Genomic DNA, 24,073 nt, shown 5'->3' with positions numbered 1-24,073 from the left:
CCTGAGGTTCTGGAATCACCTGCCTGGGGGGGGGGGGTTGTGTACTTTCCTTTTGGTTTCTAGTTGGTTCATTGGTTGGGTTTGAGGTTGGCTGGTTGGTTGGTTGGTTGGTTGGTTGGTTGGTTGAGGGTCTTTTTTTAGTGGTTGTGAGTTTTTTGGGTTTTTGTTGTTGTTGTTGTTTTGTTTCGGGTTCTTTTTGTTTTGTTGGGGTTTTTTGGCTTTTTTGAATTTTCACCAGAAGAAACCACTGACAGTCATAAAGACCCAGTTGAAACCTTTCTCCCACTTTCTGTCATTCTGTGGATGATGTAAATCATGCTGAGTTTTCATTCCTCTTAGGAAAGGGAAGTATATAAATGTTTGTTGTAAAAAGCTGTCACGTTACTCCCTCCAAAATAAAACCAAAACCCATGGCAAAAAGGCCACTTCAGTCTGAATGTTGCTCTTTGTTTTCCATTTGGTTGTGTATTTTAATCTCAATTAATTACTTGGCTTCCAAATGTAAAGCCTGTCCAGTTCTTTCCAATAAAATATTTAATATTCTGTCTTCTACATCATCTTCTTAAGGATACAGATTGTTCTCACCATTCAGTTTCTGCACATTTGCAAATACAGTTACACAGATTGGGAGCCTTATGCTTCTTTTTGTGGCCTTTAATCTTTTCCTTTAAAACTTTTAAGTTTTCTTTAGTGTCTTTGATCCCAGCCACAATAAACCCATCCTCCCTACAGGGTTTCAGGCAATCCAAGATTCTGTGGCTAAGAGAGGCATTAAGAGAATTAGAGCTAAGAAAGAAATCAGTCTTGTTCTCTAATGACTTCTTATTTTCAACTGCTGATCAAATGAGAAGATTAAATCTCTAGCTGCAAATCTTGTGAGGACAATCTGAGAAAGGGAGAAGCATAAATGATTAGACAACAAGTTCTGCTGGCAAAGGGAAGTAAGAATGTCATTCAGCAAACTTCTGGAACAAAGGAAATGGCCACAGACAGCTCGGCAGCAAATAAGGCATCGTTGAAATGGTTGAAAAATTCCTCCTGGTTTTGACAGATTGGCAAAGGCATCTGTCATCCCCACCTCCATCACAGCATTTTAAAGAGAGAAAAGGAATTTAGAACTATTTTCATATGAGGTGAAATATGTGGATCAAGTCTGGGACAGAGCAGGACACATTTCTTTGGATAAGATACTGGGTAATAATCTCCATTTAGGCCGTTGCAAATGGGCAGAGATTTGCATGTGCTTGAATTTATGGGGCTTGTGCCTAAACCATGGACAGATTCAAAGCCTCAGCTGATCTGCTAATGTCCACTTAAGTCCCATTTCCATTATTTTAGAGAGATTATGGTGAAATGCATCTTATTCCAGAAATAGTTCAACTGATTTCATCAGGGGCTGCTCTGTATTTCTGAATTTGTTTAGGAAAAAAGCAAGCAAGGGAGCTTATAAAAGGTGACCTATATTATATATATAAACACAGAAGTGATTTACATCCATGTACCCAATTCAGAGAAGGAGCACTACAAGAGAAGGGCTTTCCTTCAAAGTTCCACATTGTTCAAATAATTAACATAATTTTTTGCAAAACAACAATTGGAGAAGGATAATATTACAAATAAAACCAGGATGGAGTTTCTCAGTTCTTCAGCAGTTTCAGATGTGTGAACATGTTACATCCAGCTCAGTGAGCATTCAGTGCTGCCTGTTTTATTCACTACCAAGATAAGTAAAAATTGTAGAGTCAAACTTCAGCTTTTCCTGTATTTGAAAGACAATTTCCTGAGCAATTTTCTTCCTACCAGCTGGTTCCTGTGTTCCCTGGAGTCCATTGCTCTTTTTGAATGCTTTAAATGGGCAGCCCCAATGCTTTCAGAAATAATGAAGTAGCATTTCTGCTACTAAAGAGTTGCTGGCATTTTGTATTTTTAACTGTTCCTCTAGAATTTAATTAAATCAAGAGAGCATTCAGTGCATTTATTTAAAAAAAAAAAAAAAACAAAACCAAAAAACAAGAATATTTTTGCTTCCTGGAAATATCAGCTATAAAACATTGTGCCCTGAAGGAAAAAGCACATTGTGAGCTTATTACTGATCCTGACAGTGGATGCACAACTTCCCTGAATTTCATGGCACTAATTCATGGTAGGCTTTTAGCTCAGCGCTGTTTCCAAGTCTCAGAATCATGAGGAAAATGTATTGCAGACACAGTGTAAGTCACATGGGTCACTGAGATGCCTAAATAATTAAATTATGGACACAGGCACAGAAGGATGCTGTGCTGCAGCTGCAAATGACCTGGATTTTCAAAATATCTCCATCGTTCACCTTGCATAGAACAGGAGGCTTGCTGTTCCAAACAAGGTCCTAAAGGACTGAAATGTGTGTGCATGGATGGGCTGGGGAAGCTTGCAGCTCCCACTGGGGCAGCTCAGCCACAATTTTGATTTTCACTGTAACAACAACTCTGACTGCTCCCAGCAAACACCTGCACATTGCTGTAGCCCTTAGAGGGGGAAAACCCCCAAGTCCAGAGAGTTGGGTTTTTACACAGTGACAGACTCTAGTGCAAAGACTGGAGAATACACTAAAAACAATCCAAATTGTTGACCTTACTGTTTTTAAGCAAAGTCTCCATTCTAAAAAAATCCGAGGAAGAGCAGCAGTGGGAGCAGAAAGTGCTGAACACGATGTGAGCAGTAGGGTGGGGAATGTGTTCCTGCAAAAACTCGAGTATTTTACACAAAGCTGTTCAGGCACAAGCCTAAAATACATTCTGTTGCACAAGTCATTGAAACTGCTTGTAACACTTATTCCAGGTGGATTTTGTGAGGGTGTTGTTCTGTAACAGCCTTGAATTTCTCTAACTCTTGCAGATTTTTGACAAAGAAGCTAAAGATCTGGAGCGAGAAGTTTGCTTTATTGATATTGCCAGCGATGAGATTCCCGAGCGCTATTACAAGGAGTCAGAGGTAAGAGGCAACTTGGCTGTGAACATAGAAATCAAAACCATTTTATTTTTGTATAAAATCTTGCTGGTCAGTAATATCTCAAGAGCCTTTGGTCAGAGGGGAGGCAGCCAGCAGCCTCTCTGTCCAGATGGCCCAACGCTTTCTTTTGCAGATGATTCTTTGAAATGCTTTCCTACCCTTATCAGAACACACCCTGTACCAGACCTTTGATATTCAGCTGGATTAGTCCAAACCAGAAAAAGCTTTTCCTTTGCATTATGAAGCTCAGTGAGGAGTTTGCAGATCTGAGCACTTTGAAACACCCCTGCTGTCCTTACTTGCATGCCATCCTGAGCAGTGAGCCCTGCAAAGTGTCCAAGCCCTGCAAAGGACAGATGTGCTGCAGTGACAAGGGGCTGATGCACAATTGCTTGAAGGGAACAATGTCACAAGACCAAGAGGGACTGGAGCACACTGCAGACTGCAGCAGATCTGCCAAAAAGCATCAATGGCAGCAGGCAGAGTCACTCAGAAAATTCCCTGGGAAATTGCTCCCATGTATATTTGATGGAGCACATCTCTGAAGAGCGTGCTTCTTCTAGGTCAATGCAATTCACTGCTTGAAATCAGCAGCCACTATGCAAATGAAGATGAGGTCTCAATGTTTTAATCTCAGAGTTGATAAATGATGGTTCACAACAAGCAGCTAGAGAGGAATGATCAGATCTATGCTCGCATTTAATTTTGGAGATATGATTTGCCTCTGGAGCCAAGTCTATATTCATAGCTGGCAGTGAGTATGGCAGCTGTTTAACTATCTAAAACGAGACTACATAATCATTTTTAGGATAGAAAGTGAGGACTTGCCAAGGAATATATTTCTATACTATAGGAGACGTGATTTTCAGACTAAAAATATCAAGTACTTTTTATCTTCCATTTATATAGATCCTATTTTGAATGTTATGTACGGGTCATAAACCAAAACTGCGCCTACAGTAGAATGAAAAGTAATTTTATTACTTTCTTTAGATAATGAAATCTATCTGTTTAGTACCAAAAATTATATAACACCTCATGAAACAGCTTATTGGTCTCATCATCTTATCTGAGCTCCACGGCTTCTGGTTCCATTTAGGAATGAGCTGCTAATGGATCAGGTCAGCATTTGACTGTACTTTAAAGAAATCCTATGAGATTTTTCATCTCATTCTCTGCACTTCAGAAATTGTAAACACAAAGGTGGCAACCAGTTTTGCAACTTTCCTGCTCATTTTTAATAGCCAACCATTAAAGCATAATTTCCCTGTGATTAATCTCCTGATACAGAAAAACAGGCTCATCTTAAAAGAGAAAAGCATTTCAGAGTCTTTGTGTTGCTATTTCAAAGTCAAATCTAAAAACCAGATTCCAAGCAAAATGGAATTTTATATGGGTTTAGACAACAAAAATAGCCCAGCATCTGTTGTTTTTTTCTGTACTGATGGATGATTTTTCTGTTGACTACCAAATTCTGTTTCATAATTCATACAGAGCAGTAAGAACACCTTTAGTATTTAACTGTATACATGCTGTAATTGATAGTGAATTAGTAATAATTGAAAATAGTGGATCTTCCAAAGTTTACAAACTGGGGGGTTTTTATGCTACCATATGACAAACATGAAGCCAAATTCCCATTTCTGATGAGGCATCCTTCATAATTTAGAGACTATAAAAAGATTTTTTATGTTTGTAAACGTAATTTCCGTCTGTTTTCAATCAGAACAGTAATTCTATGCAAATGAGAAAGGGTTTGTGTTTCCCAAATAGCAGCTTCAGATAAACCAGTTTGTGTAAGCTTTTGAAAGGTATTTTAGTTGCACTAATAACAACAATTTGGCTGCTTTTAAACCATATAATCTGAACTGATACGAAGTTTAAAGATTAAAAGTGAAGTGCAATCCTCGGGATTTAACAATTAGATCCCACAGGATAAATGTCCTGACTCCCATCCAGAAAGACCAATGAGAACAATTTTAACTTGAGGCATGCCAGTAATCTCTTCATTTCAGTGGCTCTTTCACAGGCTTAAAATACAGCAAGTTCTTTTTCAGGGTCAGCGTGTTTGGCAGCTTCTAGAAATGAGCTTTAGTTTTCTTTACACCCTGACGAAAGCTCATTCCTCTTCAATTAAAAATATACTTGAGATTTAACAGCAAATGTCATTATTTAGCTGTAATACTGCTTACTAGGGAGTGGCTTAAATAATTTAAAGCCTTCACACACTACTTTCTCTGCTTGCCCTGTGCTGGGACTTAGGAGCTTGATGGTAGAAGGGCAAAGCCACTGTGTCCTCCCACCTATGATCTAAAAAGTAGTTTTTCAGTTGTCCTGACATGAATCTTAAAAACAGATTCCATTTTCATTTCCATAATAGTGATTCACACATAAAAAGACAAAATATATAAATAATCCCTGTATGTATAATATTCCATTTGAGCTGAACAGCTCATTCTCACCGGTGCTGAGAGAGGAAATGTGTTCCACAAAAATGTCCTGGCTGAAGGGAAAATGATTGAATTCAACTTTGTGCATATTTGCTTTTCTCTCCTTCTAAATATTAACTAAAACTGAGGAGTGAAGAATCCAGGTATCTGGAGGCTTAAGGAGAGCTGTTGCTTCATTGCAGGCACTTCAAGGGAGCCTCTCCCAGTACCACTGAGGGATCTCTTGAGCAGAACCCTCCAAGTGGTTGGGGTGCCCTTAAGGATGAGAGTGCACAGGGGACTGGAATCTCCAGGTCAATGGTGAATCAGGAGGCAGATTTGTGAGCTATTACACACACCTACAGAGCCCAGCTCTATCGTGGGGTTGAGCTGATTTCTGCCTTTCTGGAAGGCTGGAGGAGGTGAAACTGCAGCAATTCAGGTATCCTAAAGCAGGTGACCTCCCTTTCCCCTCATGGCCATCTACAAACTCCATTGTGAAGCAGCCACAACTCAAATACAGGGCTTTTTTACAAGTGTGGGTCTAATCCTTCAAGTTTTAAGTTTAAATGTGAGGTTCCAAATGGAGAAAGGTTAATTCCAGACCCCAGCTAACAAGTTGTCCTGTTTGTCTGTGAGGAGCCATGTGTTTTCCAAACTTGGATGTACATAATATTGCAGCAGGTACAGAATTTTGTTTTTCTGTACAGAGAATGTACCAGGCAGGTAAGAGTAGTTGTACATTTTGTGAAGTCATTTCCTTGTGACTTTAGCATCAATGAATATGTATCACCAGCTATATAGACAGATATATTTGTCTGAAATATAGAAAAGAACAAAGCTGAGCTACGCTGAGGAGTGAGGGCCTCCAGTGAATCATTCATGGAATGAAACATTTACCGTGGCTGTGAGCTACTGAGCAAAATGTTCAGTGCAAACATATTCAAGTTCTCAGAATTAACAATGTTTCATTTCCTGTTTATAACAAAGCAATGGAGAGCTGGACAGATGGAATAAACTTTCCAGGCTGCTTCTAAACAGATTCCATGCAGTTGCTGCAGTTTTCTTCTTCCATTGCTGGCTTTTCTCCTTTAGCACAGCTGCTCTGGGACAGGTCCACCTTAGGCCTGTCCAAGTGATTTCAGAGGAACAAAACCTCTGTCACATCACTAAATGATGGCAGCTGAAATAATCCAGCTGCCTCAGCCCCCCAGTAAGTGTGGGCACCATGTCAGCACAGGAGTTCAGTGAAGGATGTGAAAAAGTCTGAACATTTCCTTTTTCTTACTCACTTGGTGAGTGAGTTCACATAAAGGCTGGCTGGATTATCATATTTTAACACCTCAGAACTGTCCCAATATTTACAGTTCTTAAGTATTTAGCTGAATCTTCCAGAAAATACCATTTAGTGGAAATTTTTTTTAAAAGCCCTTAAAAAATGACTCTACATAAATGTCTGTGGTAGCATCTCTACATCAATAAATCTTTCCTGAGCACTGCCTAAAAAAGCTGAAATCTAAAACCTAGCAACTACAGCTGATGCTGAAATGCCAGATGACAGGTATTAAACCCATGATTGGTTCTGAAATTCAAGATAAAACAAAATGGTCTTCAGCATAAAGAGGGAAAAAAATGATTGCACTTCAAAAGCACCATGATATTGCCATAGGAGTCTGAAAAAATGAATGCAGGCATTAAAGAGAAGGAAGGATGTGAGAGGGCAGGGTGCAGGGCACAGGCAGGGTGCAGGGCACAGGCAGGGTGCAGGGCACAAGCAGGGTGCAGGGCACAGGCAGGGTGCAGGGCACAAGCAGGGTGCAGGGCACAGGCAGGTGCAGGGCACAGGCAGGATTCAGGGCACAGGGCACAGGCAGGGTGCAGGGCACAGGCAGGATTCAGGGCACAGGGCACAGGCCGGGTACAGGGCACAGGCAGGGTGCAGGGCACAGGCAGGGCACAGGCAGGATGCAGGGCACAGGGCACAGGCAGGGTGCAGGGCACAGGCAGGATTCAGGGCACAGGGCACAAGCAGGATGCAGGGCACAAGCAGGGTGCAGGGCACAGGCAGGGTGCAGGGCACAGGCAGGGTGCAGGGCACAAGCAGGGTGCAGGATGCAGGGCACAGGCAGGGTGCAGGGCACAGGCAGGGTGCAGGGCACAGGCAGGGTGCAGGGCACAGGCAGGGCACAGGCAGGGTGCAGGGCACAGGGCACAGGGCACAGGCAGGGTGCAGGGCACAAGCAGGGTGCAGGATGCAGGGCACAAGCAGGGTGCAGGGCACAAGCAGGGTGCACTCTCACCTCTGGCAGCTCCCAGTCAGGCCTGGTGCCATGGCAGAGCTGAGGGCAAGGGTGCCAGGCAGATTTGGAGGTTTTCTGTAAACAACAAATGAGTTTCATTATTTAACTCTGAGTACAAAGGAACAGGTCAGAATTAATTGTGAAAGGACATTGCAACAACCCAGGGCTGGGTTTGCTTCCTGGAAAGGGCCTTTCCACTCCACGTCTGATGCACGTGACATCCGTGAGGAAAGTTAAGTAAATAAATGCTAAATGATAAATAATAGACTCCATCAATAAACACATTGACTCGAGGTCTAAGTAATAAAACCTGGGAGAGTGCTAGGTTTGAATCCATATCCCACATAGAGAGGCTTTTATTTCATTGTAATTTTACATTTCATTCTCAACCAAGCCCAGCTCATGGGTTATGATGTTTCTGCTCTGTTGGCAGAAGTGCTATTTTTAAATCACTCTGCACCTGGCAATAATGTATTGCAAATACAGAGTAGGTTTTGCTCCTCTAGCAAAAGGATTTGCCAGATGGGCTTTCCTAATAAATTGTGTCTGATAAAAGGACAAGAAGGTTATTTAAACAAAAAGATTTTAGCTATGCCATTACATTTAAAACAGATTGAGGATTTTGCCAGTAGATAAATCAAGGGGAAAATAGTGAATAGACACAGTATTCTTTGGATGATGCCTTCTCTGGGAAGAAAGGTATGGGTGTCTAAAAACAAAAATAAGGAACACACAAAATTAATTATCTAAATAATAACATAAAAGTGGGGTCAGAGCAAAGTTCAGCTTGCACAGCTTCTAGGTACAGGAAGAAAAGCTTCAAGTACGTGTGCCATGAGTGCTGCTGAGAGAAGCAGTGCTGGGTACCAATATAATTTCTGTTTGCTTTTAATGGAAAATTATCAGCCCTGCTTCATTTTTTGTTATAGAAGGACCTTATGTGCCTAATTGCAGAAACAATTCCAGGTTGTGAGTCTAAATTTAGCAATTTGAACTCAGGAGTAAGGCACATAAAAACATTCTTGTCCAAGTTCTCATTAATTTCAGTAGGCTTTGGATCAGGCATTGAAGAGAAGAGATGAGCAGTCCTGGTTCCACCAAAGTCCCTCTGGCATGGCCTGCTGCCCATGGCTGTGGTCAATAGCAGAGGCCTAGGAAAGGTGTAAAAATATAGAGGTGAATGTAGAGATTCTTCCCTTAAAGGCTTCCTTGTATGACCCACAGCACAAGCAATTGCTGAGCCAGAATTTGTGTGTTTCTAAAACAGTCAAAATGTTGTCAAACATGTAATTGTTTAGCAGCTGGGTTAAAGCCCAGGGACATTAGTTTTCCTTACAAGAGCTCACCTGTGTCAAACGTTGGTGCCCTTTGAGCTGATGGCCCAGGCATGGGATTCTCAAGCTGACTTTGCCCAATGTCACAGTGTGCCTTGCATCCCCTTGCTTGGCTTTTGTGCAGCCTTTGAGTCTCAGCTCCCTGAGCAAGCACTCAGGAAAGTCTTTAACACCTTGATCTTTCATCAGCAGCCTGGGAATCTGTTCCTCTGAGGTCTGGCTTCCATTCATCAGCCTGCAGTTTTATGGTACCAATATGTTAATGCTTCCAGAGAGGCAGGAATTTCCCTAAGAGCTCCTTGATGTGAGTTGCTGAACTGGCTCTTCCCATGGAGCTCTCCAGCCAATTTGTGACTAATCCTCACGTCCTTCAAGAAAAAGGGGCAGGATTAAGGGATGCAGAGGTGCCATCTCTGGGTGCTGTTAAGGGAATTTGCACCTGGGAGTGATGTAATGGATCAATTGCATTGCAGTTGGTGGGTGATTTGTGGGCCACAAAATTTAGAGTGATTCCCACTGTGTGTCCCCTTGTCTGCTGGCTTAAACTCACCAAACCAAACCAGACCCAGCCCAGAAAACTTGGGAATGAGCAGTGATGCAGGGCAGTTATTCATTATTTCATTTTTTGTTAGAATTTCTTGATATTTGATACCAACTCAAATTGATTACATGAAATCCCTTTGGACAGCACTGAAGTTTCTCTATTATAGTTCTGATTATCTCTGAAGGATTGTAAAGTACAACACTCAGAATTATTAAAGTGTGTATCTGAAATGCTGAATCAAGGGAATGGCTCCATCACACCAGCACTGTGTGTATGTATAAGAAATAGCAGACCCTGACTTATAGGAAACTATTTTCCTTTTTAGAGATTCTTATTTCACAGTGGAATATTTTGCAAGCATATTTGAAATAATATTTTCTGTAATTATTTCTTTTTTTAAGGAACCTCCAACTAAAATGTTATGTCTTTCTGAATATTATGTTTTCTTTTCTTTTTTTCTTTTTATTGGTGTTATTATTATATTGATTGCTCCAGGCAATGATCAATTATTAAACAGCTCTTTCAAACAGAAAATGTGTAGATGGTTGAGCTTTGCTGGGTGACAAGACTGGCAGCAGCAGTGACCATGAGCTGTGCTGTACAGGGGGTGTTGCTCTGATAAATGATGATGCTGAACTGTTTTTATGGTGATTTCACATTGAAACCTTATTATACTGTGAGCTCAAAGTCTCCCCTTTGCAAAGGCTGTGTCAGCAATAAAAGCAGTGACTTTCACAGGGAGGAGAGACTCTCACCTCATTAGAGCTTTGGAGAGAAGCTTTAATGGCAGAGCTTCAGTTTAGGATAAAACCAGAAGTCAAGAGATAAATAAATGGTAGGAACATGAACACTGGGTGATACCTAAACTCACACTGAATGAAGCAAAATGAAGATCAGAGTAGTTACCAGTATTTTGTGGTTTTTCTCCTGATTGTCATCCATTTCATGCATAATTTAAGCACTAATTAAGTACATGATTAACTACTTTTATAACAAAGGATCTTCCCAGACCTCAGCACTGGGGAAAGAACACAGCTGAGCACTGCTGGTTACTCTTCAGGACAGATTTTAGAAGCTCCACTGTGAATTTTCTGAAATGACATAATTTTCAATTTCTGACAACCAGTGCTTAACCATAAATTATTTCTATTTACAAGATATAATTAGCAGGATTGGACATAAAGGGAAATAGAATTATACCAATATGGAAAATAACACTTTCATGGATAAAACTGTATCTTGTACAGATAAATGTAAACTTTAAAAAGATTAACTAATGCCTTTAATGGTTTTATGAAATCATGTTGTCATTTCAATGTTGTAGTTTCTTTGATTTCCCAGTTCCTGAAAGAGAAACAGAGTTGGGATTACTCAGTGTCTGCTCATGACTTAGTTGTAACCAGAGATGGATAAACTGCAGGAGTTTCCTACTTAACTTAGGATGAACAAGTGCACTTGAAACTGAAGGTGGCATTGCCAGGGTCAGTGCTGAAGTGTCAAAGCTCCAACTGGACACAATCTCAGGAGACAGGCACAGGTGGGAAGTACAAGCAGTTCACACCAAGGGGCAGTGGAAAAACAGCCTCTGAAGAAGCCACTATTTTTATTTTTCTTTTCCAAAGGCCATAAATAACCCTTGGAGTGCACTGCACTGAATGACTTGCAATAACAGATTTTCTTACAGCAGAAAACGTCCTGGATGATGATTGTCAATGCATCTCCAGGAATATGCTGCCATTGATTCACTGCCAGGCTTGGATTTTAGCATATCCTCGTGCATTTTAAAAGTCAATTTCCTATTACTTTTTCATAAAGTTTATTAGCATGTTTTGTGTCTTCTCACAACTTTTACTTAGCAAACTGACAAACACAACTTCTCCTCCTGCATTTCCCTGTATGTTTTCTTTCTTTTGCAGGATCCCAAATACTTCAAGTCACAGAAAACTGGGAGAGGCCAATTGAAAGAAGGCTGGAGAGAGACCCATCAGCCAATTATGTGTTCCTACAAACTTGTGACTGTGAAATTTGAAGTCTGGGGACTTCAAACCAGAGTAGAGCAATTTGTACACAAGGTCAGTGAAACAGGAGCTGTTTCTTATCCTTCACATGAGCAGAACTCGAGCACTCACAGGAATGTGGCTATGGCTGGAGGAGCCTGGGAGCTCAGCCCAGGCTCAGACCTCTCACAAGGTCTCAAAGAGCTGGAGCAGAGCCCAGCACTTCACTCTGGGTACAAACGTGACAAAGCCCAGAGCTGCTCAGGCCTAAGGTTGAGAAAAACCATCAATAACATTTTCAGTGCTGTGACCAATATGTGAGCTGAAGCATTTCTGAGCACACAGGGGTCCCACACACACAGCAGTGAGGTGAAGAATCCCTTAGAAACACAGTGGGAAATCAGCCTACTAAAAACTCCAATTTCTGATCAGTCTTCTAAAAAGTCAATTCATGAATAGCATAACTACAAGGTGATCAAATTTTTCATAGTATTGACCTTCTACATATTAGAAAAAAATGAGAAGGGAAAAGAAGAGATCCAGAATGTCTAATTGGCCAATGATTGTTGGTGTTGTCATTATACTGCAAGAGTTCTATTGCAATTACATTGCAAGGGTTCCATTTTGCTGGAGTTTTGTTCCTCCTTGGTGTTTCTCATAGGCAGCTCCTCTAGGCACTGACTCTTCCTCTTCTCACAGCAACCAAGTGACTCCAGTTCCCTTTCAACCAACCAATCCACTCTATAACACTCTTCTTATTATTGGCAACAGCTGTATCCTGTTAAAGTCAGGCCTGCTCCTAATCTTTAATAATTAACCCAGCTGAACTCTTTAGGGGGTAAGATTACTTTCTATACTCCCTTTATTTACTTATATTCTATCCTCCTATATATTAGTACTTCTACACATTCCCAAATGGATTCCTTGCTAGTCAAAGCCATCATTCAGTGCTGGCAACAGGTCCAGAATGACTTTTTAGATTCAGAACTATCAGAGGGTTTCTCACTTCAATCTTGTTGAAAGACACAGATGAGATGTTTTGCTGCTGCTGGGGCCTTTAACCCTTTCCTTGTTTGCAGGTGGTCAGAGACATCCTGCTGATCGGTCACCGGCAGGCGTTTGCCTGGGTGGATGAGTGGTATGGTGAGTGTCCTCCTGAGCCAATTAACCTGCAAATTAACCCTGCCAGGGGGGCTGGGACATGCAATGATTAACAGCAGGTTCCCATTTGCTTTCATGGATCATCAGGTCCTAGTGTGACTGGTTCATGGAGGAGATGGAACCATGTTAAAGATCATCTCCTTCCACCCCCTTCCATGGGCAGGGACACCTTCCACCAGGCCAGGCTGCTCCAAACCCCATCCAGGCTGGCCTTGGAGCCCTCCAGGTATGCTGGATCAGGCAGCAGCCAGAGATGCCTTTCCATGCCAGCATGGCAGTGCACCTGCCCCAGTGCCCCACCTGCCCTGCAGGCAGGACTTGTCTCTATGGAGAACCTCGTGCAGGTTGGAATAAAGCTCCTTCTTAAGGCTGCCTGAACTTGCAGCCATTTCCATCCTGCAGACTCCTAAGGCCTCTGACCCAACACATTTCCAGCTTTTTAGGAAAGTTTTAAGCTATTGATATGGATTGCAACAAAGAAAAGATGGAGCTTTTCTGAAAAAAGATGTAGATAAGCATAAATCCTCTGGGGTCTGATTCAGCAGCAGCTGCATGCAAAAAGTGCTGGAATCCATGAGGCAGCTGTGGGAATGTGGGCACTTCCAGCAGGACAGAGCAATCTGAATATCAAACCAGTAATCACAGTGTCTAAAGTGAGCCCACTGGTTTGTACCTTTTACATGTATTTTCTGTAAATACCCATCATCACAGCTACTCTTAAAACAGGCCCTGAGACAGGCCATGGAAATACCATAGGAATTTGACAATATATTTAGAATGTTTATTTAGGCCCTCCTCAAGCTTCAGGAAACACTAATTTGGGCATTTCATGGGTGAGGGACACCTCTCTCACCAGAGCTCAGAGCCCTTGTGCATTGCTCAGGAAGTCACTGCTGCAAACACATCTCAGAGGTGTCACAGCCCTGCACTGGAATTCAGCCACCAACTCAGTGGGCTCATTGTTTGGAAATAGAGAAAAAATCGCTTTTGAAATCACAGTGTTCTTATAAATTTAATACTGCATGAAAATCTTGTGCTGTAATGGTCATAAAAATACTGAAACTGCTAAAAATATCTTTTTCTATTGGGATAGCTGTAAACTAGTGAGAGAATTTTATATCCAGTGAGAGAGTTCTTCAGAGCTATTTTTTTTTTTTAATTTTAGATTTGTTTCTTTTTTTACCTGAAATAGAACAATCCATTCTTTTCCCTGTAGCAAGTCAGGGAAACTGATAACTTTAAATAAAACAGCCTGACTTCATGTAAAAATTGAGCCCATAAATTTGCTCCCAGTCTACCCAAAATATCCATACAGTGAGAGATGGAGAATGTTACTGAGAAGCAAAGTGTCAGCTGCACTTTAGCAGAGTTACTGATAATGATGACAAATGAACAGCCATGAAGTTAAACATACTAAACAGGTTTAGCTCAAAAACATTTCACTATAGATTTTCCCCTCCTAAGTCTAAAATCTCCCTGCCAAAAATACTCTTTCCACAGATGAAATACTGTGATACACAATTATCTTGTGGATTCTTCCTTGTCAGAGTGAACCTTTTTACTAACTAATATAGTGTATTTTTAAGAGCCTAATTATCAGCTTAAGTAAAAAAACTAAAAAATCTGGGCTTAATAAAATAGGTATAATGATCTAGCATCCAAAATATAATTTTTAATGTCTATTAACACCTTTTGAAATGGAAGTTTGAGAAAGACCTGGAGATGATGGTAGTCAGATAAAATGAATCAAATAATCAGTGTAATAAACAATGTATGTGTTAATGACTGGTTGCTGTTACTGACCCTGTGAGTATGAATGTGTTTTGCCATTTAATTTACTAAACTCTATTTAGGTTTATTATTAAGAAATTCTATTTCCTCAGTGTTACTTACTAATAAAGAGCATGTTCTGTGCTTGGCAAAGTGCATCCCAGCATGTTACTGACACAGCTTCTGGGCTTGTTTCTCATTGCAGACAACAGTAAAAAATGAAAGAGTACGAGTTAGGGGTATTCCATGTTTCCTTTTCAAATTCCTTGATCAGAATTTCAGACTGCATTTGTTTTTACTGATGGACTATGACATCATGCTGTCACTACAACAGCTGAAGTTGTATCTTGCCTTAAAAGCTGCCTCATAAAATGCAGCAGGAGCTCACAGCACAGAGCAGGGAGTGGTGTGATCCAAGAACTCCCAGATCCCAGTGGCACATCATAAATTGAGGAATATGGGGGCCTCAAGAGCAGACCCCAGTGCCTGACCAAAGGGGCACCCCTTTGCAAACAGACTGTGCTAATAAAATGCTCTTTAAGTGTTAGGAGTCACAAGTGGATGGCTGTTTTTACAAGGCTCTGAAGCTACCAAGGCATCGTAAAGAACAGCCCCAACCCTGACACTGCTCCTGTTCTGACTCCTCACTCCCCAGGACATTTATGGAAAGCCTGGGAATACTCAGAAGAGTCCCAGGTCAATTATTGGATTCTTTATGTTTCTGCTGGAGCTGTGGTTGGTGACAAATCCTGTTAAAGGTGTTAACCCCCCATTGCCTGGTGTTCCACAGCACTGGCAGGCTGTGCTGGGCAGTGCTCAGTGATCCTGCTGCTGGGATCAGCCTCATCTGGGGGATATTTCTAATTTTCATCACTCATTCAATTGCTTGAGGCTATACAACCATTACCATACTCATTATTAATTCACTTACCAGTTTAAGTGTTAGTTTCTGGAATCTAAAGTGGGCTCTAACACTGTGATTTTTGCTGGTGATGAGATGTACAATGCAAAGTTAACAAAAACTCTTTTTCCAAGTGCTGGAAAGGTAAGTAAGTATTTATAATATTTCTGTATCTATCCTTTATTCCAAAGGATCTTCTAAAATCTCTTTAGAAGATCTTGGCCTTTGCCAAGGCCTGCACTTCAGCACTTTGTGCCTACCTTACATTACACAGATACTCCTAAACAATTTCCACTCCTTCCTGTTCTCTGACTCCCTTTGACTTAACCTTGCACCTTCCTTGGCTGACACAACTACCTTTATGAGGCAATTTTCATAAAGCTAGTTGCTCCTTGCTTTTTAAAAAATCCTTTGTTGGCTTCTGCTGAAAGACTTTGTGTTCCTAGAACCTTCTCCTTAGGAAAAAAAAAAAATTAAGTTTGCACTGAATCAATGGAAAATGCCAACAATTTTGAACTTTTTACAGATATGACTATGGATGATGTTCGAGAATACGAGAAAAATATGCATGAAAAAACCAACATTAAAGTTTGCAACCAACATTCATCTACTGTGGATGAAATAGAGAGCCATGCCAAAGCAAGAGTATGTCAATTTTTGAAACATATTGCCCATCCTCAGCTGATGCATCTGCACACACCAGAAAAGAGCAACCAATTGCTGATCAGCCAGTGCAATTTTGGGGAGGTTTTGCTTCAATTAGAACAGAATCTTTCTCCATGAAGTGCAATCCTGCCTTTGGTTTGCACTGTAACCCTGCCAGTTATGTAAGGGAGGGTGGGGTTGGGCTCATATACAGCTCCCTGGCTTCCAGGAAAGCACAATGTTCAAATTTCATTTGGATACATAAAGAAGAGATTAAATAGGATTTTTACTTTCTATTCTTTGAATAGTTAAAAAATACAGGAGTTCACAGTGGTCTAGTCAAAAAGCCAAGAACATGGGGAGTGGAAAACTTCTATGGGATTCACAAAATTCTTTCTTTCACCAGGAAAAAAAAATCTAATGAGTTATTCACTCTTTTCAAGGTAACTTTAATGTTACTGCCATTGATTAGCTACCAACAAGGTGGGAAGTATTTGCAGAAGTATGTAGCAGTGGTTTGTGGAAAAGGGCAGCTTTCTGTGTAAGTTCTCTGGTCTGGAGATTTCATAAAGTACTTAATTACCTAATTTGGGCTCCACAAGTAGAGGCCTAAATTTAGAGTTTGATACTCTCTGCAAATAGAGAAGATGCAGCAGCCCTTGCCCCTGCAATGTCATTATTCCTTTATTTCTGCTAATGGTGCTGTGGAACTCAGTGCTGGGTTTACTCATGAAATCAGCGTGGGGCAAGGCTTGAAGGGCTCCAAGTCTTCCCTTGGCTCTTGCTCAGTGCCAGCTGGCCCCAGCTGAGGAGATGCTGTCTGCATAGTCCCCGGGCAGGTAATTCTTGTGCTCGTGACACAGCAGCTTCACTGACATCAAGGTTACTCCTTAGCAGAGAATCAGTTCAGATTTTGGCTCTACACTTCAGGATTTGGTTCTGAATGAAGTCTGCCACCTGTAGTTTCCATGTGGAAAAAATTGTTATTGAGTTCAGAAGAGAAGTTGTTATTAATGAAAAAAAAAAAAGAAAGTGAACCTGAGTCTTCCTAGCTCAGTGTAAGGACTGTTTTACTTGAGTGTATATCTCAGCAGAAGGAAATTAAAGCAAATATCAATATATCAATATCAAGCAAATATTAAAGCAAAAGTCAATTGAAGTGTTTAATGTCTGAATTGCAAATAAAGAGTCTTGGAGGCTCCATTCAGTAAGACTTCACTACAAAGGACAGTACACTGGCAAACCTTCCTGTCCCCTTCATTTGTCCAAGACAGCTTTTGGTTCACAACGTACAGAATTCCTCAATCAAAATCCCTGTGATTTCAGTGAGATCTGGGACACTTTGAGCGCAGAAATTCTCACCCACTGTTACAGGGTGTGAAATGAAATGTAAACCAGCAAAACAGGTTCAAACCTCTCTCCAACATGAGTAGGTACAGTTCCCCTGGGACCATCTGTTTATTGCCAGCACTTCTGTCAGATCTGCAACAGGCAGATTCTCACTCCTAATGGTGCCAGTGTGGGCTGGAGAGGTCCCCGCACTGCGGTGCAGGGGGAGCCAAGGCAGCCGGCACCGTGCACGCCTTCGATTATTTCGTGGGATGCTGGAACACAACAGAAAGCTGCTTCGACAGCCAAGGTTGCAAAGTCTGCAGCTGGGCAGGGGCAAAAAGCATCAGTGCCCTGGAAGGACAGGATTATTTTATCACAAATTTGGTAATCCCCACTGCCAGCCCTGTGCTTCAGACACTGGAATATATGAGACTTCTTAATTGATTAAAAGACTCCTGGTTTTATTTCTATATTTTTGATCTTTCATGGCTCAAAGAATCTATAAATGGTCTAATGAAATACTTCAAATTTATGAATTTAACTTGACATTCAGCAAAAATCTTAACGTTGCCTTCAGTTGGCTCGGTGGGCGTCTTGCAGGCACTGCAGACACGGAGCAGCAGGTTCCAGAAGATCTTTGCTGATTTTCTGCTCAACTTCCCGGTTGGCAGCAGATGTCACTCCCGGGGTTTATCGCAGGTTCCGCACGGCTCCGTGCTGGGATCGCGCTGCCCTCTTGCGGGGCTGGGCAGCACCGGGACAGCCCCGGGACAGCCCCGGCCCCTCCGCGCTCGGCCCGCCCGCCTTTCCTTCCCCGGGGGCTTTAATCCTCATCTCCCCTGCCTGCGTTCCGCGGGGAATTGAGCGTTTGAATCTTGCGGCTTTGTCAAGGGAGAGAGAATTCTTCAGGCTTTATTGGCGGAAAAGCAAAACAGGCTCGGTCCTTGCATGAAGCTGCAGCTCGAGTCAATGGAAGGAGAGAGAATTTTTCATCCCTTGATAATTACAGCAGATGAACAAACCATGACAACCCTTTGCCCATTTGGCCTTATAATCGAAATGAAAAATTTAAAACCCCTTTCAGTTGTATTTTGTTTGAAGTTCTAAAAAACGCTAGCCGTTGACTGTATCCAAACGTACTCTTTAGTTGCCTGTGGAATAGCTGGATTTTGCCAGCAATTCCAGAGGCAGCAATCTTTATTCAGCTCAGACCCAGGTACAGGAACCATTAGTACGTGATTAATGTACTTAAAACTCTGTTTCCTTTACATCGTGCTCATTGTGCTCCAGTCAGTGCCTGACAATGGGGAGGCATTCATGCGGAGAAGCACTTGATGAGATGCGTGATAAGCAATCGTTCCCTGCTTTAGGATTTGGATGGAAGTAGTTTAACTGAGTTAATGAAATGATTATTTGAAATTATTCTAACACGCCTTTGTCTTTCATTCCTTCTGGTTGAAGACATGACAATGGATGAAGTCCGAGAGTTTGAACGAGCCACTCAGGAAGCTACCAACAAGAAGATTGGGATTTTCCCACCGGCAATATCTATCTCTAGCATTTCCATGCCTTCCTCGACCCGCAGTGCTCCATCTAGTGCTCCATCAACCCCTCTCTCCACAGATGCTCCTGATTTCCTAACAGTTCCCAAAGATCGGCCTCGGAAAAAGTCTGCTCCAGAAACTCTCACTCTTCCAGATCCATCGAAAAAAACCTTTTAAATTAACCCTGCATGTTTCCTCCTGATAAGCCATGTCTGCCACAGCAAGAGTGACATAACTCCATTGCTACAAAGGTCGTGGTGGTTTGTTGGTTGGTTTTGTTGTTTGTTTCAGATAATCTTTCCGGTGTGGAAAGATGACTCCTTTCCTCAGACTTGATCCTTAAAACCTTATGAAAAGTGCATGCAAGAGAAAGTAGTTTATATATTCCTAAAGTAGTGTTTCAAGCCATATGGTGCATCTTACTGACACCAATGGAACAGTCTGAGGGGATGCTATAAACGAAAACCAATCTTTCTGTAGCAGTACTCTGCCTGCAAACCCTCATCTAGGTCACAGCATTTATAATTAGGAGTAGGTATTAAGTAAATCTGCCAAGGACTTCTGAGGCAAATTAGTGCCAACTAGAATGCAGGGTTAACAGAAAAAAACCCTCCCATTTTCTTCTTTTATAACCAATTTTAAAATCTTTCCCACTCTCAGGCTTCTCCTGTGTGTTCATAAACCTTTGACCTGTAACTCATTGTACTTGAACACCAACAGATCCACATTTTGCTTAATATGACTCAGGATTTGGGGCCTAAAACACAAAACACAAATCTTTTCAAACCTAAAATATCACTGTATCAAAGCCCCAGTTGTAATTAATTATACCGACTTTGAGGCCATTGAACTATTTCTACCTTGCACAGAATTTGTAACAGGAACCACCTATTTCTTGTAGATAATGTATTTTACTATCCCTGTCCTTTTGTGAGCTCAGAGTGTTGGTGTTCATCAGTGGTGTTCTGTGCCATTGGAAAAAGCAGCTGAATTGTGCCAGTTGAGAAACAAAAGCAATGAATTCTGTCTTTTCCTCGCTGCAAGAAGAGCAGTAGTCAGGCTGGGAGACCTTGAATGCAAAGGGAAGAAAACAGGAGACTCCTTTTTCTTTCCTGCCTTGCATCTCTGCTAAACAGAACAATCTGACAAAGCTGGGTTCAGGCACTGCCTCACTGGGGAAGGGGGACAAAATCAGTCACTTCAAAAAGCAAACCAGGGGTGGGTGATGTTGAGGAACCAGAAGTGGTCTTCCTGGTGGGTGTGTGTGTGTGTGAAATCATTCCTCAATCTCAGGAATTCAATTGTTGACAAGGATGTTTCCCAGAGGGAAGTGTAGATGGTGGAAGAAGGAGAAAAATAAATGGCAGGAGTGGCTCTTCTTTCCTTCTCTTCAAAGCATGAACTGGGTGAGACCCTTTCCTTGTGCCCCTCTGTGGGACACTTTGCTCTCCCCCACACAAGCTCTGCTCCATGGCTGCTGCAGCTCCTTCCCTTGGTGACATCGGGGAGCCACTGTCCAATTCCAGGGAATGACAGCTCCTACCTGAACCATGATCCCAGTGGGTGATACTTTGTGCCACCACTGATGGCTCATGGATGGAGGAAAAAAGAGACTTCTCCAGAGCTGAGCTGTCCCTGGATATTGAACACTCAGTTTGGGGGTGCCCAAACCTGGGCCACAGTGGCTGAAATGCACTGAGCTCCTCGCTGCTGCAGCTGCAGCACAAGTTTTGTGAAATGAGTGGTATTTGGGGAGAGGTTTTAGGAGCAGCAGCAATTCCACTGCCAACCTGCACTGAAACAAGTGTTCATTTGTCTGATAGTGAAAATCCTGCAGCCAGCAATGTCCAGGAGCTCCCTGCAGGTTTGCTGTGGTCCTGCATTCTCCCATGTCCTGTCCAGGCTTGGCTTTGCTTTTCTTTCCAGAGCTGGTAATTCTGACTCATTGGTGACCTGATGGGTGATGCTGCTTTGTTTAAAAAAAAGTTGCTGTAATACTGAAAACAAAACTTTCCTACACAGGTTTATGATTTCCATTTAACACATTATGGAATCATAGGATCATGTGTAATTTTTTATTGTTATTATTGATTTATTGTATCAAGATTGGAACATTGACAGCAAAGGGAAACCTTTAAAAACATAAAACATTGCTTGGTTATTTTCTCATTGCCTGACTTTGGCCCATACAGAAATAGTTCAGGTCTGCTCCACCTGAAAGTCTGTTTCAATGGATTTTTAATTTGTCCAAGACAAATTTGCTCAGCTCTATTCAGTGTCCTGGTGCTCATGTGACTGTTTCTATTCACATTTTGGAATCTGGGTTTGACACAGATTATTAGACCATAGCAGTTCCATCTTTACTGATTTTAACTGATTGATTTCCAATACATTGATCATGATATTAAGTAGCTTTGGGGACAAGTCATTTGTGAAAATCATTGAACAGGACAGATTTGAATATCTGCCTGGCAGAGATGTGAGAGAGAGACAGGGATCCTGGAGTGTCAGAGTGACAGGACTCCCCTTGCTGTGCCCAGCTTTAGTGTCCCCCCCTGGATCCAGCACTGGCAGGGTCAGGAGCAGCCACTCTGCTCTGCTGCTGCTCAATCAAGGCCAATTAAAAGATCTTAATGTGTCCCTGCTTTGGATAAGAGTACCCCAGGTTTTCCCTGATTGTGGAAGTGCCCAGTGCTCAGTTCTGTCTTGGTTTTTCCCAGCAGTCATCACCCATCTGGTCAATGACAGGATCTTTAAATGCCTTTTTCTGTTTGGTTGGATGCTATTTAGGGTAAGATAGCTTTTTCTAGAATATTCCCAGCAGGCACACATGAAATGAAATGAAATGAGAAGGAAGGTCTGAGTATTTCAGTGTTACACCTTGAGGAGAAGGGATTGTTTTCAGTGCTGATTTTTCCCTTTCTGTTGTGTTTTCAGACATGTTTATTAGGATTAAAATAGAGAGTTTTGCAGGTGTTCCTCACTTTGTTTGCAAAAATAAACGCTGTGATTATTGACTGGGTGCAGCCTCAGAGCTTGGTGAGCACAGCCTGTGTTCCTTTTCTCTGCCACAGTGACAAGAATCCCGTGATGCAGCCCTGCTAGGACTTGGCAAGGAATTTTTTATCAAGGAGAAAATAGTTCAGAGCAAAAACTGTGATGAGTTTGTTCAGGTTTCTGTGAAAACCTCCAGGCTTTGCTTGTACTTTTGTGTATTTTGGATAGAACAATCATTACAAAACAACTGGCAATTCAGTGCAGCTTCAGAAGGGTCGATCTCCTAAAAAATCAAAAAGGGAGGGACCCACAAAAGTTGTTCCTGAAACATGTACTTAATGGGATTTCTTATGAATGTAATGGTTAATTTTGTAAAGGACTGGATAACTACTATGGAAAGAAACTATTTGACCTTGTTCTTTGGCTTTTTTGATTATTCTGGAAGGTGATTTTGTGACATCTAGTAGCCAATTTGCATTAATTGCTGCTGTAGAGACTTTGAAACTGAAATATTTGTTCCTTGAATTTCAGTTTGTAACAAGACCGCTATACTTTGCTAAAACTGCTTTGAAGCTTGCTGCACTATAACTTCAAAACAATGTGTTATCCTTTGAAATAAGCCAAATGTATATGCTTTTTATGAATTAGTGAGTGCAGTAAGAGAGAATTCAAAATCTTGTCAATAGGAGATTTTCTGTTGCCATTGTTTGGACTTGGTTTTCTATGTGTAAGTTAAAATTGCTAAATAAGTCTAACAATGTTTTGCTTTAAATGAACAGCACGGTCATTGAATTATGATCTCCTGTAGTTTTGTGGTGTCACTAAAGCAGGTTTTATTGGTTTCTTTCGTTTCTGTGATAATTCCACGTGATTCTGTTATGTCCAGTAATTAATTTCTCTTATTTAGAGCACTGATGGCAACATCAGGCAATGCATCACCACCGTCAAAGAAGGACCAAGTCTTGATTTGCTCTGCACGTTCAATAGTGCAAAGCTCAGCAGGAGAATTTGACTGTCATTTATCTCATATCACTTAGTTTCTGGTTTTTTCCAAGTTATTTATTATTTTTAATATTGTATTTTTCGTTGCATTTTGTTGTAAATAAACTACCAACAACTATTCTTTACAACGGTGGCTGTTTTCTCTTACTGGGTCTCCTGTAGGCAGAAACCTCCTCATTAACATGTAACATTGACATTTCTACCCCAGCTCTGCAAGTCACTTCCTCAAAATTAAACAGCACAAAGAATTAACTTTGTGAGGAAAATTTAAAGCACTTGCAGCCTCTCCTGGGTTTTGTTGTCCCCCAGCTCTGTAAAGGTTTTACCGGAGCAGGTGCCTCATCGGTCTGGCATTAGCCCATTCACTTGTAAATGACCATTTGGTTGACAAGGAAGTTTTTCATTGGGGAATCTAATTCTTTATGCAGGGTTTGGCAGCTCAGCGTTGTACCAAGTAACTGGAAAATACTGGAAAAGAGACCACTCGAATGCTCTCAGGCTTGTCTCCAAGTCAGTTAATTTTAGTCACCAGAAGTTTCCCTTGCACAACGGTTCTTTATAAGCTTTTACACAGAGACTTCATTTCCTCCATAGAAACGGAGCTTTCCCTGCTCCAGAGCAGCGGCAGCGCTCATTCAGGAGGGAAAAGCTTCCGGGCAGCGTGGGACAGGGCACGGGGAACAAAGAGGGGACTGGAAATGTTTTAAATTGGAAATGGGACGGCTCAAAGGGAACACAGCCCGCGCAGCGCCGGGGACACCTCGGCAGCCGCTGGGTCACCGTGCCCGGCCCTGCCACCGGAGCCCACAGTGACCCCCAGGGACCCGCACTGACCTCTCACAGCCTGGGCTCCTGGTCTCGGGTACGGCTGCGCTGAAATCTGCACACGCTCAACATCCCACAGAGGAAAACACAACGCGGTGAAAACCCGAACGGGACCCTCCGGCTGCGCGGTCAGCGGGGCGGGCTGTGCTGCCCTGGGGACAATCCCTGCCCCCAGTGACACTGCCCAGGGGACAATCCCCATCCCGCCCCGTGTCGCTGCCCAGGGGACAATCCCCCCCCGCCCGTGCCGCGTAGGGGACAATCCCCGTCCCCAGTGACACTGCCCTGGGGACAATCCCTGCCC

General features: G+C 42.1%; 1 protein-coding gene across 1 annotated transcript in view; it reads left to right on the top strand.

The window, feature by feature from the left end:
- Positions 1–19,002, top strand: part of PITPNC1 (phosphatidylinositol transfer protein cytoplasmic 1) — a 74,884-nt gene extending 55,882 nt beyond the window's left edge. The window contains exons 6-10 of the mRNA XM_077188459.1: positions 2,875–2,970; positions 11,512–11,667; positions 12,672–12,735; positions 15,951–16,069; positions 18,863–19,002. Coding sequence (XP_077044574.1) covers positions 2,875–2,970; positions 11,512–11,667; positions 12,672–12,735; positions 15,951–16,069; positions 18,863–18,868 — 441 coding nt within the window. The 3' untranslated portion in view covers positions 18,869–19,002. The remainder of the gene's footprint in view (positions 1–2,874; positions 2,971–11,511; positions 11,668–12,671; positions 12,736–15,950; positions 16,070–18,862) is intronic.
- The last annotated feature ends 5,071 nt before the right edge of the window (positions 19,003–24,073 follow it).

The sequence above is a fragment of the Agelaius phoeniceus genome, chromosome 19 (genome assembly GCF_051311805.1).
Source record: "Agelaius phoeniceus isolate bAgePho1 chromosome 19, bAgePho1.hap1, whole genome shotgun sequence".
Classification (NCBI taxonomy): Eukaryota; Metazoa; Chordata; class Aves; order Passeriformes; family Icteridae; genus Agelaius; species Agelaius phoeniceus.
The sequence above is the reverse complement of the archived record's forward strand: the minus strand, read 5'-3'. Positions and strand labels throughout refer to the sequence as shown.